This window comes from Rattus rattus, chromosome 5 (assembly GCF_011064425.1).
Source record: "Rattus rattus isolate New Zealand chromosome 5, Rrattus_CSIRO_v1, whole genome shotgun sequence".
Taxonomy (NCBI): domain Eukaryota; kingdom Metazoa; phylum Chordata; class Mammalia; order Rodentia; family Muridae; genus Rattus; species Rattus rattus.
This window is the reverse complement of record NC_046158.1, coordinates 157176687-157189767: the sequence shown is the minus strand read 5'-3', so window position 1 is coordinate 157189767 and position 13081 is coordinate 157176687. Positions and strand designations below refer to the sequence as shown.

Sequence of the window (13081 nt, the reverse complement as noted above, 5' to 3'; positions counted from 1 at the left end):
AGGCAGGGCTGGAGGTGAAGACAGTGGCCTATGAAAAGGACCTGGGCAGGTGGCCAGAGCCACTCCCTGATGTCCTTAGCTGCTGGTCCCTGGGCCTGAGGAGCTTCGGAGATGAGGACTCCTATACCAGAAGATCCCTGAACAACATATTCCCTGATGGGTCGGTCAATGGAAGGGATTTTAGGAGTGGCTTTTTATCTATTGTTTTGTCACCAACTCCAGCTCCCAGACACTGTGCCTGTCCCCTGCAAGTGCAGTACCACAGTAGTGCCTCCGATCCATACCATATATCCTACAGGAAGGCAAGTACCTTTATAGGCCATTGTCCCCAGCCTGTTGTGCCTACAGGAGGCTGACCCTGCAGCCTAGGATGCAGCTGCTCTTCGGGGTGTGGGTAACTGGTCTGGGATCACTCCTAGCCTCTTTTGCAGAAACCGGTCTCCCCGCTAGATGCTGCATATGTAGTACCGGTGCCCATGGGTGGGGGACTCTGCAAGCTCTTGCATGGTGGTATAGGCTGATTTAGCAAGGGTGACCTGAACCAGGAGAAGGAGGCCACAAAGTTAGCTCATTACCAGGTATGAGGGCTATTGGCTTGGAGCTTGTTTCTGGGATGGGTCCATGGCCAGGCATTCAGAAAAACAAGAGTTTAGCATATGGGATCACAGCCTTAGGGCCCACAGGAGCCTCCAGTGTGGCCACTGCACTGTGGTAACATGCCAGTCTGTAAGGTACACTCTGGTGGGCGTCTGCCTACGTGTGATACACAAATTGCCATGCTTATACTGCATGGCCGCCACATCATCCTGGGCCAGGGTTCCCTATCTCCATCAACAGGCCTTTCCCTCCAAAGCTCCTGGATCACCAGGACAGTGGTCATCACCTCTGGCCTTGTGTCCCTTTTCCCACACAAAGCTCTTCTTGGGAAAATCCTCCAGGGTAGGCTGCCTCATAATGACCTTTCTTATTTATGCATTGCCTTGGTCCAATTGGCCAGCCAAGTCCCTCTGCCCGCATGCTTTCCACACTGGTATTTCTGCTGGCCTCAGGAGCTCTGTCTCAGTGCTGAACCAGGACTACGGCCCCTGAGAGGGTGAACTCTAGGTCTGTGTGGCCCTATGCCAGTGACTCTACATAGAGCAGTGGTTCTCAACCTTCCTAATGATGCCATCATGTTGCCGTGACCCCCAACCATAAAACTATCTTGTTGCTACTTCATAAGTGTAATTTTGCTACTGTAACGAATCATAATGTAAACATCTGATATGCAGGATATCTGATATGTGACTCCTCCCCCAAGAGGGGTCGTAACCCCTAGGTTGAGAAACACTGACATAGGGTGTCTGGGGGGCCTAATGAGGTCATGCCTGCAAGCAGTGAGTCTGGCCTAGAGGGGGCACTCATCACCACCAGCCGCTGTCCTTATCAAACCTCTGGGCTAACTCAACCTTCCTGCTTCTTCTGGTCTGCATATGTGGAGGGAGATTTCCAGGCTCGGGTAGCTTCCTCCAAGAGCACACAGCCGAACCTTCAGCGGTAGAGTCTGAAGTGACCCTAGCTGAGTGTCGTTATGGAGTTTGGCTGCTTCGGAATTCCTACGAGAGTGCAGGAAGCTGGCGTGTAGGACAAGGGCATGCTGCCTGGTTTGCATGTTTGTTTTATGTATGTTTGAGCATTCCATGACACAGTACACCAGCACCATAGACAGCCGTGGGGCAGTGAGGTTGACTTGCGTCCGCCCAGTGGCTGGAATAGTGAGAGAGCACCAGGAGCGGCTGTCTGGGGGAAGGAAGGGAGACATAGCATGTGGGCCTCCATGTTACACAGTCCTGAGCTCTTCATAGGGTCACAGCCTCCACTCATCATTGCTAGACCTGGTCAGAGTAATGACCAATACCAGGGCAGTTTAGACTAGGACTGGCCGAGACTTTACAGGGACTTTTACAAACTTTTATTGACCCTTTCCCTCAATCCTGTGTCAAGATGGGACCATTGAGGCTCCAGCCATTAATGAGATCTAAGGATCCCTTTAAATCCCCCCCCAACCCCATTCCCTGAGGGCTCTGGGAGCTCCGAACAACATGTCGCTTTCTCAGGAAGAATGAGAGAGAGCAGCTGGGAGAGAAGCATTTTGGAGGTGCTGGACAGTGCTGGGAGAGTGAGCCCTGCCAAGCACTTCAGACCACAGGCAGACTCAAAGGGCTAGCTTGATTGTGCCCACTAGCTCAGTTGGACCTTGCTGTCCAGTTCCAGGACACACACAGTGCGGTGGCCACCCTGGAGTTAAGTGCCTGAACCTAGCACGGCTTCTGGACAAGTCCGTGTGCTGTGGAGGAGAGCCTAAGGGTTTGCTTGTAAGAGCAGATCAGAAAAGGTTTTCTGAAGAGGATATGTTGGAATTCACCCCTCCCCCATAGAAGATTCTTCGGGGGGTGCCCTCGAGGGGCTGAGACTGAGGGCATGGGGTGGAGGCTCCTCTTTGCCAGCATCCCCAAGGCTGGAACAGAGAAATGCCAGTCCCCACTGCCCAAAGTTTTCAGAGAACCACTTGGGGTGGGGGAGGGGCGGGTCCTCACGTGACCAGCCCCTGCCTGTCAGTATGGGGTGCTTGGAGTGACGCCTGGGGTCCCCCTCCCCCCACACCCACACAGTCCACATTTCTGTCCACTTTGAGGTATCCACTGATGTGTGCTGCTGGTGACAGAGGACAGTCACTGCTTCCCTCTCCCTCGGGCACTGTTCCTTGTCTGTCTGCTGTCTGACTATTCGTGGGTCCCAGCATGATGCTGGGTGACTGTTTCCGTGACTGTGAATGTCTGTGTGTCAGAGCGTAGGTGTGTCTGTCTGTCTTCAGGGAGCCTTTGCTGCTGACTCTGTCCTTGACCTCCAGTATCTGTGTCAGAGGAGGGGGGCCGGCGGCTTTCCTCCTCCCCCTCCCACAGGCACTAACGCAGCTGCCACCACCCTGGCTGCACCTAGAACTCAGTGACCTCACCTGGCCCCTGCAGCAGTGACCACCCCACTGAGGTATCTCAGGGAGCACTCATGGCCTGAACCAAGCTGCTTTGTGGGTCGCCCCTCCACCCACTGCTGCTGAGTTCTGGGTGAATGTGCTCAGCTCTGGGCTGGGTCCGCTCAGGCTCGTTCTTCCCTTATGTAACTCCACATCTGTGTGTGCCTTGCAGGTCACCCTGGACCCTGTTTTGAGCTCTGTCTAACCACGTGGAGATTGAGACCCACGATTCTGTGCATATAAGGCTGGAGAGAACCCCTATTCCCGGCATCACTTTCAGGGACCCCTCCCCAATCCTTCTTTGGACATCTTTTACCCCAGAAACCTACTTGCACAAAGCAAAATGCGAAAGGGAGTCCTGGGGCGCAAGTTCCCTAGAGCTGCAGGCAGCCATTCTTCACCCCACCCGGGCACTGTCCTAGGTCCTCACAAGCTTAGGAGCTACGGACAAGGGTCGGGTAAGGGTCACCAGGGGCGAGGGCACGAGGGCAAACGGATAGGCAAGACACCAGCTTCTAGGTGCGACCTTAGACATGGTCTCAACCCTGTAGCTGATTATTGCCCGAGTCGGGCTCTCCGCCAGCCGCGGTGCGCACCCGGGTAGGGGCTCTAGTCGGCCGGCGGGCACGCGGCGCTGTCCGTGGTGCTGCCCGCGCCGGGCGGGGCGGAGGCGGGACGGAGGCGGGGCGAGGGCGCCAGCCAATGGCGGGGGCTCTGCGCGGGGCGCGGGGGGCGGCGGGCAGATCGCGGGGCGCACTCGGTTGCGCGCTGAGCTAGGGGTGCACCGACGCACCGCGGGCGGCTGGAGCTCGGCTTTGCTCTCGCTGCAGCAGCCGCGCCGCCCGCCCCACTCCGCTCAGATTCCGACACCAGCCCCCTCTGGATCGCCCTCCCAGACTCCAGCCCCGGCTCTTGCTCCGGCCCCGCGGACCATGCTCCGGGCGCCCCCCGGAAAACCGGGCTGGGCGAAGAGCCGGCAAATATTAGGCTCACGAGCGGGGGCCCCACCCGGCCGCCCAGCTCTCCGCCCGTGCCCTGCCCGGTGTCCCCCAGCCGTGTGAGCCTGCTGGGCCATGGAGCGCGCGCCGCCCGACGGGCTGATGAACGCGTCGGGCACTCTGGCCGGAGAGGCGGCGGCTGCAGGCGGGGCGCGCGGCTTCTCGGCTGCCTGGACCGCTGTCCTGGCTGCGCTCATGGCGCTGCTCATCGTGGCCACAGTGCTGGGCAACGCGCTGGTCATGCTCGCCTTCGTGGCGGATTCGAGCCTCCGCACCCAGAACAACTTCTTTCTGCTCAACCTCGCCATCTCCGACTTCCTCGTGGGTAAAGCCCCCAGACCCCGTCCGCTGCCAGAGTCCAGGGGCGCGGAGCCCGGGCTGGGCAATAGGGCTTAGCGCTTCGACCTAGGGTGGCTTCTCGGGGGTTCGGCCTTGGGAGAGGAGCTCTAGAAACCTTAGAATGGTGGGCGCGGGCGAAGTTCCTCGCCTCCTGGGCCGCAGGACGGGGGCTGGGTAGGGATGTCCCCGGGGAGGCTGCCGCAGCCGGCGGGCGCTCAGCAAGGCGCAAGGTGCAGCGACCGCCGGTGCAGCGCTGGCTCCTGCGCCGAACCAAACAAAGGCAGCGGCGCCGGACTCAGGATGATGGGAGGACGCTGGGGGGGAGGGGACATGGAAAGGGGATTTGGGGAGCTGTACTGAGGAAGGGGACCGTGGGCAAGGCGGGGGTGAGATGAGGGAAATGCTCCGAGGAGCTCGTTCTCACGTGTCCAAGCTCTGCTCCCAACTGGGGAGGGGGGGCGGGGCGCGCGGTGGGGGCCGGAGCGCCAGACACCTGTTGGGGCTGCGAGCTGCTGCGTCTACCAGACGCTGGAAGCCGGTTTGGGCGGTGAGAGCGGCTGGCGCGGCTGCAGCCAAGAACCCTTTAAGCCAAGAGAAAAGCTTTCTCGGTTTTTAAGCTGAGAAGGGAGGCTGTCCAACAGCAAGGGTAGGGATTGGATGATCAGCTCCAGAGCCAGTCAAGCCAGGGAGGACATGTATCCCTTTCCCCTCTTTTGGCGGTTGGTAGGGCTGGGAGAAGCCCAGGTTCTGTGCCCAGCAGTCCCCGCATGGAGGTCCTTCCTCCTGCCGCCAGGTCCAGAAAGACATTGGTGGGCTGGAGGCTGGCAGCTGCCCGGTTGTAGGGTGACTAGGAGGATAAATGAGATAGAGTACTGATCCTAGAAAGGTGGCTACCCTATGAAGGCCAGGCTTTGCCCTCTCTCCATGTGGTCAGTCTGATCCCGAATCCTGAGCCATGGTCCCACCACAGCTGCTTTCCCATAGGTGCCTTCTGCATCCCATTGTACGTACCCTATGTGCTGACCGGCCGTTGGACCTTCGGCCGGGGCCTCTGCAAGCTGTGGCTGGTGGTAGACTACCTACTGTGTGCCTCCTCGGTCTTCAACATCGTACTCATCAGCTATGACCGATTCCTGTCAGTCACTCGAGCTGTGAGTTCTGGGATGTGGGCGTTAGAGTTTTACTCTGTGTGTTGGAGAGCAGTGGACAGGGTATGGCTGCCCCTGGGTCGTAGGCAGATATCTGGTGGGTTTGCTCCCTTTTGACATGTGGGCCATTTTTCAGTGACTGTTGACTGCTAGCTAGTAGTGCTAGCATGAGACAGGAGGTCAGCTTGGAGTTCCATACTCCTGCAGGAAGAGGTGTAAGGGTTCAACCTCTATTCTGGGCAGGTTCAGGGTTCCTGGAACTGAAGGAGGGTCTTCATCCTTCCCACTTTTGTGTACATGAAGGTGTGCACATAGAACACCAGGAAGCCACAGCTCCTAGCTGCACAAGTTCCCTTAAATGGCTGTTGTAAGATAGCCCTGGGTCAGCGGACACTGGCGTGGAGTGGGGCTTCAGCTGCCGCTTCTTCAACTCTTCTCGGTGGCTCACTCACTCCAGGCTTTGTCCAAATGTATCCTGAGGATCAGTGGCAAAGAGCACCAGCACAGAGCCCTCTCGAGCTTCCCTAGGTCCCTTCTACCATCCCCGCGAACCAGCAAGACAGTGACACAATCACAGGGCTATTATTGTGACTGAGGCACCCGGTACAAAGCTGGCATGTGGCAGGTGTGCCCTAGACCTGTAGTTAGCTTGTGGTTCCCAAGGTGGCTGTCAAGGACACTTGTCTCAGCTGTGCCTCTGAGGCCCCTCAGCAGGATTTTTGGCCCCTCCTGCCACTCTGCCCCTTGCTTATTTGATGCACTTGGAGCTTAGTTTGTTCCTTGGAAAAGACTAGATAGCCCCACCTCCCTACCTTTTCTAGCCATTAATTCCCTCATGTGTGTGTGTGCGGGGGGGGGGGGCCTCTCTAGCAATGGGTCAGCAGGTTTCCCTTCTGTATTCTCAGCTCCAGTAGTGAGAGGAAGGAAATACTGGTGCAGAGTCGGGACAAAGCCCTTCCTTTTCAGCACAGCAAACCGTTGAAGACAGCTCTCTGGCCCTTGCAAGAAGCCTCACATCAGAAACAGTTGTGTGTGGTCTCTGGGTGTGGCCAGTGCCAGTGGTGCAAGCAAAGGCAGGGGGACCCCATGGAGCTGGTGGAGGATGGTGAAGAGACAGGATTCTGACTGGTCGTGGTAGGCTCCGAGGCTCTGGGAAGAGTGCGTGGGCATCAGGCAGGCAGTGGACACAAGCAGGGGAGAGAAGGAATATGGCACCTTACCCTGGGCAGACCTGGAAGCTGAGGCTTCTCTGAGCCTCCAGCCCAGTGCTGCTGACCTGTTGTTGATCTGTACAACCCACTGCAGGTCTCCTACAGGGCCCAGCAGGGGGACACGAGACGGGCCGTTCGGAAGATGGCACTGGTGTGGGTGCTGGCCTTCCTGCTGTATGGGCCTGCCATCCTGAGTTGGGAGTACCTGTCTGGTGGCAGTTCCATCCCCGAGGGCCACTGCTATGCTGAGTTCTTCTACAACTGGTACTTTCTCATCACGGCCTCCACCCTCGAGTTCTTCACGCCCTTCCTCAGCGTTACCTTCTTCAACCTCAGCATCTACCTGAACATCCAGAGGCGCACCCGCCTTCGGCTTGATGGGGGCCGTGAAGCTGGCCCAGAACCCCCACCAGATGCCCAGCCCTCGCCACCTCCAGCTCCCCCCAGCTGCTGGGGCTGCTGGCCAAAAGGGCATGGCGAGGCTATGCCGTTGCACAGGTATGGGGTGGGTGAGGCAGGCCCTGGTGTTGAGGCTGGGGAGGCTGCCCTCGGGGGTGGCAGTGGTGGAGGTGCTGCTGCCTCGCCCACCTCCAGCTCTGGCAGCTCCTCAAGGGGCACTGAGAGGCCACGCTCACTCAAAAGGGGCTCCAAGCCATCAGCATCTTCAGCATCCCTGGAGAAGCGCATGAAGATGGTGTCCCAGAGCATCACCCAGCGCTTCCGGCTGTCGCGGGACAAGAAGGTGGCCAAGTCGCTGGCCATCATCGTGAGCATCTTTGGGCTCTGCTGGGCGCCGTACACGCTCCTAATGATCATCCGAGCTGCTTGCCATGGCCGCTGCATCCCCGACTACTGGTACGAGACGTCCTTCTGGCTTCTGTGGGCCAACTCGGCCGTCAACCCTGTCCTCTACCCACTGTGCCACTACAGCTTCCGCAGAGCCTTCACCAAGCTCCTCTGCCCCCAGAAGCTCAAGGTCCAGCCCCACGGCTCCCTGGAGCAGTGCTGGAAGTGAGCAGCTGCCCCACCCTTCTGAGGCCAGGCTCTTGTACTTGTTTGAGTGGGCAGCCCGAGCATGGGCGGGGCCTGGTCCATGCTCCACTCCAAATGCCATGGCGGCCTCTTAGATCATCAACCCCGCAGTGGGGTAGCATGGCAGGTGGGCCAAGAGCCCTAGTTGGTGGAGCTAGAGTGTGCTGGTTAGCTCTGCCGCCACATTCTCCTTCACCACAGAAGAGACAATCCAGGAGTCCCAGGCATGCCTTCCACCTACACACACACACACACACACACACACACCACAGTGCAGTGCCAGTGATGTCCCCTTTTGCATACTTAGTGGTTGGTGTCCTCCCTAATGCAAACCTCGGTGTGTGCTCCCGGCTCCGGTCCTGGCAATGCGTGCGTGCGCCCTGCATGTGCTCACACCCGCCAAACACCCGCCCGCCACACACTTGCAACACCTCCTCTCTCCCAGAAGAGCTGGGGACGATGCCCTTTGCTGCCACTGTCTCTTGCTTAATCCCAGAGCCTGGCTCCTTATCCCCCACTCTCCCTTCAACTCTGCCCCACAAAGTGTCGAGCGCCTCGGGAAACTTGAAGCTTCTCTGCTCCTTCCACTCTGGATGTTTTCAGGAAGATGGAGGAGAAGAAAACACGTCTGTGAACTTGATGTTCCTTGGATGTTTAATCAAGAGAGACAAAATTGCCGAGGAGCTCGGGGCTGGATTGGCAGGTGTGGGCTCCCACGCCCTCCTCCCTCAGTGCTGCAGCTTCCGGCTGAGCCGCGCCAGCTGCTTCTGCCTGCCCTGCCCCCAGGCTTGGGACGATGGCCCTGCCCTGCTTGCCCCGTCTGTACAATCAGAATTTGGGGGTGGGTGGTTGTGGGGTAGAGCGGCTCTTCACTGTGCCCTAAAGGTCCTGAGGCTCATAGGACAGTCAGCAGGAGGGCAGGCAGGCCCGCGACACCTGGGAGGAATGCTTTGCCTCGTCCTGTATACTCGCCTCAGGCTTCTGCATGCTCTGCTGCCCTTGTGCCCTGGTGTGCTGCCTCTGCCAATGTGAAAACACAATAAAGTGTATTTTTTTACGGGTGCTGACTTTTGGGGACTTTGTGGGTATAGCTATTGTTCAGGGCTCTAATTGGAGGTCCAGTGGAGTCGAGGGTATGGCCTTGGTATTCTAACTGAGGGACTAGATGGGAGAAAGGCCAGGGTGTAGTTCCCACATGGAACTGTTCCCAGCAGTGCCCGGTTAAAAGACTCGCAAGGACCTGTAGGGGGAGGCCCAGCTTGTATCCCCTTTCAGGTACTGTACGGTTCACCTTACACATGAGAAACCAGCCATGTGCTGCCAATACATGAGCCCCAGGAAGGGCCTTAACCATGCTTCATGCTTTGAGAGAAGCTTGGGAAAGTGGCGAGGAAGGGGCTGGTGGGGCCACAAAGGGCCCCTGGAGTTATGAGAACTACAGCTGAGCTTGTGAGGGCTGAGAGATGCTGGGTCACCAGCACAGGCCAAGGTCTGGCAATGGTTGTGTTGAAGGTCGGGGATGGTATAGGAAGAAGACCAATGGAAGGTTGGCTACCAGCCTCAGCAGACAGACAGCCTTAATGGGTAGCCTTGCCACCTGGAACAGAACAGCCTGGCTCTGGCTGTCACCTTACCACGACCTTGATCTTCAGAGACTTCACCTTTCCTCCCTTGAGCAGGGAGGGATGTTGCCACCACACCCAGGCACCATGGGGTCTTCACTGCAGTGAGGGACACCACGCACATGCTGCACAGAGAAGGCAACCCACAGCCTTTCCTCCTCCAGATGTGCAGTCCCTGCAGCTGTGCCAGCACATGTCTTTCCCAGCTACTTGACAACCCCCAAAAGACAGAGACTCTCCCCACTTCTGTCCTTCCCTGGATTTGAGTCCTGCTTCCTCTGGGCTCAAGCAGGACTTTCCTCCCTCGAGTCCCTCAGGCCCCTCCTCAGTCACTGGATTGTGGAGTGAACCTGAGGATTCTGGGTCTTCCTTCACAGTCAGTGCTCCTAATGCCTCACTGCCCTGAGCTGGGCCTTCTCCTAGCAGCCGGGAATGGTGAGAGTGGATGCCACCTCTGTTCAGCACTCCCCCACCATCCTCTCGCCCCTGCCCATCTTGTCCCTGAGAGCTGGGAGGTTTTGTGGCTGCCCCAGCAGGCTGGTACTGGCTCCCTCACCCTGCACCAGGCCTTGCCTTCTCAGTGGGTATCTGTCCCCAAAGCCCAGAGTGATCTGGGAAAGGACAAAGGACTGCTCTCTCCAGTACCGGGCTCTTCCAGCATAGCCAGCGGCCAGGCTGCCCCTCCACCCGGCCCTACTAAATGGCTACAAATTGGAGGATAAAAGCACAGGCTTTCAAGCAATTTTGCCTTCAATCTCTGGAAACTGCCGCTCCCGGAGTCGCTGTGTGGGGACGGAGGAAGAGAGAAGAAAGAGTCTATTGGGCCCCGCGTCTGCCGCAAACAAACAGGCGGAGGGGGCCTTCTGCAGTTCCAGCCAGCCGCTCCCATAGTCCCAGCCTGGAGGAGGCATAGCTGTACTGGGGTTCAGTGGCACAGATGTTGTTTACTGAGCACCTACTGTGCACTGGTGCCGGGAGGTGGGTTGCCAGCAGAGCAGCACAGAGGTGGGCCCTGAGCCAGAGGTGACAGGAAAAGGACCCCTGTGATAAGCAGTTCTCCATCAGGGTTGTCTTGGGCCTGGGAGAAGGACAAGCCAGGGGCCACCAACAGGGACAGACTTCCACTTGGATTCTAAGTCAGGTTTATGGCCAGGCTGAGGGTCACACGGAGGAGTGGCCTCCCTCAGGTGTTGACCCTGGCTGCAGGGTCAGTCAGTTATCTCTTAACTCTTGGCATTGAGTCTGAAGATGCCCCATGGGGAGAGGCCCTGACACATACTAGCTGGGAATGCCCCACAGCCTAAGGGAAGAACCTAAGCTACAGGGGTGGGGTGGGGCATCAGGTAAACCCAATCCCCTCCTCCACAGAAGAAGAAATGATTCAGAGTCAAGCCTGTGAGTGGGGTTGGCTGGGGTCTCTTTGGCAAGGCCTCCAGAGCACCGTGGAGAAGAGAGTCATCTTCTCTGTTCTCTGTCCCATCCCAGAGTTTCTGGATAGGTTCCAGGGGGTACAGAACCTGTCAATAAGAGTTAATAATAGTGCTCTTGCTGGGTTCGAGCCAAGGTTAGCACCCCATGTCCTCAGAGCGAACCCCCTGGTACTGTGCATAGTCTCACATTTCCATTCTGCAGGCTCACCCCACATCATACACTGGTGGTAGGCAAGGGGCCAGCATTTGAAGCCAAGCCTGATGTGGAGCCCAGGCCCCTTCCACTCCATCTCCTTTTCCTGAGCAGTACTGTACTCTGCATACCACGGATAGCAATATCCGAGCTGGTCCCTCTGCAGGTCTCTGACCTTCTGGAAAACAGCATCCAAGCTCCTATCACCTGCATACAGGGTGGCTGGGAGGGGTCCCCCGAATGGGCAGGAAAGCAAGGTGCCCGAGACAAGTTCTGTTGTTCTTTGACTGGTTTTTTTGTTGTTGTTGTTGTTGTTGTTTCATGAGACAGGGCTTCTCTGTGTAGTCCTGGCTGTCCTAGACCTCACTCTGTAGACCAGGCTGGCCTGGAACTCAGAGATCCGTCTCCTGAGTGCTCAGATTAAAGGTGTGTGCCATCACCACCCAGTTTGGTACTGTTGATCTTAACACAAAGCATTTGCTGTGGAGAATTTGAGTTGAGGTTTTACGTAGCTCAGGCTGGCTTCAGATCTATTATGTAGCCAAGGATGACTCTGAACTTCTCATGTTCCCGCCTCTACCTTCCTTCCAGCGATAGGATTCTAAGCAAGAGCGGAGCCCAGAGTCTCAGGCACACCAAGCAAGCACTCAACAACGGAGTTCCCCCTCCAGACCAAAACAGTGTGTGGCGATTCCTTTAATATCATCACTCATGAAACAGAAGGCAGGTGAATTTCTGAGTTAGAGGACCGCCCTGTCGACAGAGTGAGTTTTAGGATGACCAGTACTACACACAGAAACCCTGTCTCGAATCCCACCCACTCCCCAACCAAAAAAAAGAAAGAAGAAAAACAGCAGTCCGCTGGCCACTCACTGCATGCCCTCCACTGTGCTGAGAAAAGGAGTCAGGAAAGCGGTCCCTGTCTTCCCTAAGCTGCTGCCAAGTCAGTACTGTGACCAGCAGAACCGTGGACTTGAGGCTAGGCTGCCCTAGTGGCAAAAGTGTGCTTCAGAGAACACTGTGACTTGAAGACCTAGACTTGTCCGAGCCTCCCCAACTGGTCTGTGTTGAGAGTAAAAACCCAGGCACCTTAAGGGAACACCATCTGTGTCTGTCCCAGGCCAGTTTGCATGAACAGCCAGGTGGGGGAGGGGTGTCATGAATTCCTAAGCTTTGCTCCCCGGCAGGCTCCGCAGCTGGGCTTGGGGACGGCCAGGTGCCAGCATCATTTAAATGAGAGTGTCAGGGCTCCTCCCCACCCCCACCCCACCCGCCGGCGGAAAATGGCACTTGGGCCGCTGTGGGCCTTCTGTCATTACCACAATTGCTCCACTGTTGGCAGTGCCCACACCTGCTGCCAATTGGTAGTGCTGTGCTAACCTGGCATTAAGTGCCTGGGTCTCACCTCCCTGCAGGAAGGCAGGCTTCAGGGGGTAGGTACTGGCCAGGGAAAGGTCCACAGCTGGCACCTTCCTGCTGCTTCTCTCTGTCCCTGCACAGTGCTGCAAGCACAGGAGAGACAGGACGGTGAGATCGGCTGTTTTCTAGCTATGTGGCCCTAGCAGGTCCTTCAGTCACAGAACCAAAGAGCCCCTTCCTTCCCTAGGGTCCAATGAGGACAGGGTTGAGGACAGAGGACATCTCAGTTCTGAAGTCCAGGCCTTAGGATGATAACACGCTGAGGTGGGGACCCTGGAGAAGGCTTTGGCTGCACAGAGGCTAGGGAAGAAACAGGGTTGAGCAGAACGTTCCCTGTACTTGTCTGGGAAGAGTGACCATGGTATCAGCTCAAGGACTGCGCTTAGAGCATGACACCAAGGACAGCTTTGGGCAATTGCACAGAACCCCCAGTCCATCCCTTTCTTAAACTCTAGTTCTCAAATGCAGTGGCTTCTGTAACTCTTGCTTTACAGATGCCGAAGCGGGGGAAAGAGGGGTTAGGTGGCAAAAACGTCCCACGGCTGGTAAAAGGCTGGGCTGCAGCTGCCTCCTTCTGTGGTGACTTCTCAGTTTGTTATTACCCAGGACCATCTTGTATCCCTCTTGAGCCCAGCCTGACAGGTCCTGCTCAGGAGCCACATTCCTCTCCACAGAA

At 57.2% G+C, this 13081-nt stretch overlaps 1 protein-coding gene across 3 annotated transcripts; it reads left to right on the top strand.

Annotated features, from left to right (window-relative positions):
- Window positions 1-3749: 3749 nt before the first annotated feature.
- Hrh3 (histamine receptor H3) lies at window positions 3750-8801 on the top strand. Of its 3 annotated transcripts, none has more exons than XM_032904931.1 (4): window positions 3750-4336; window positions 5335-5501; window positions 6804-7207; window positions 7352-8801. In XM_032904931.1, the coding sequence occupies exons 1-4, from the start codon at window positions 4087-4089 to the stop codon at window positions 7722-7724; spliced, it is 1194 nt and encodes a 397-aa protein (XP_032760822.1). In that variant the 5' UTR covers window positions 3750-4086; the 3' UTR covers window positions 7725-8801. The 3 variants fall into 3 exon arrangements, with proteins under 3 accessions (XP_032760822.1, XP_032760821.1, XP_032760820.1); XM_032904930.1 differs by having other exon boundaries at window positions 7304-8801; XM_032904929.1 differs by having other exon boundaries at window positions 6804-8801.
- The last annotated feature ends 4280 nt before the right edge of the window (window positions 8802-13081 follow it).

Excerpts from the sequence above, each read along its gene's own strand:
- Hrh3 (XM_032904929.1), top strand. The coding sequence starts at position 4,087 with ATGGAGCGCGCGCCGCCCGACGGGCTGATGAACGCGTCGGGCACTCTG. Across the intron at positions 4,337-5,334 it reads CATCTCCGACTTCCTCGTGG|GTGCCTTCTGCATCCCATTG; the intron begins GTAAAGCCCCCA and ends GCTTTCCCATAG. Across the intron at positions 5,502-6,803 it reads TCCTGTCAGTCACTCGAGCT|GTCTCCTACAGGGCCCAGCA; the intron begins GTGAGTTCTGGG and ends AACCCACTGCAG.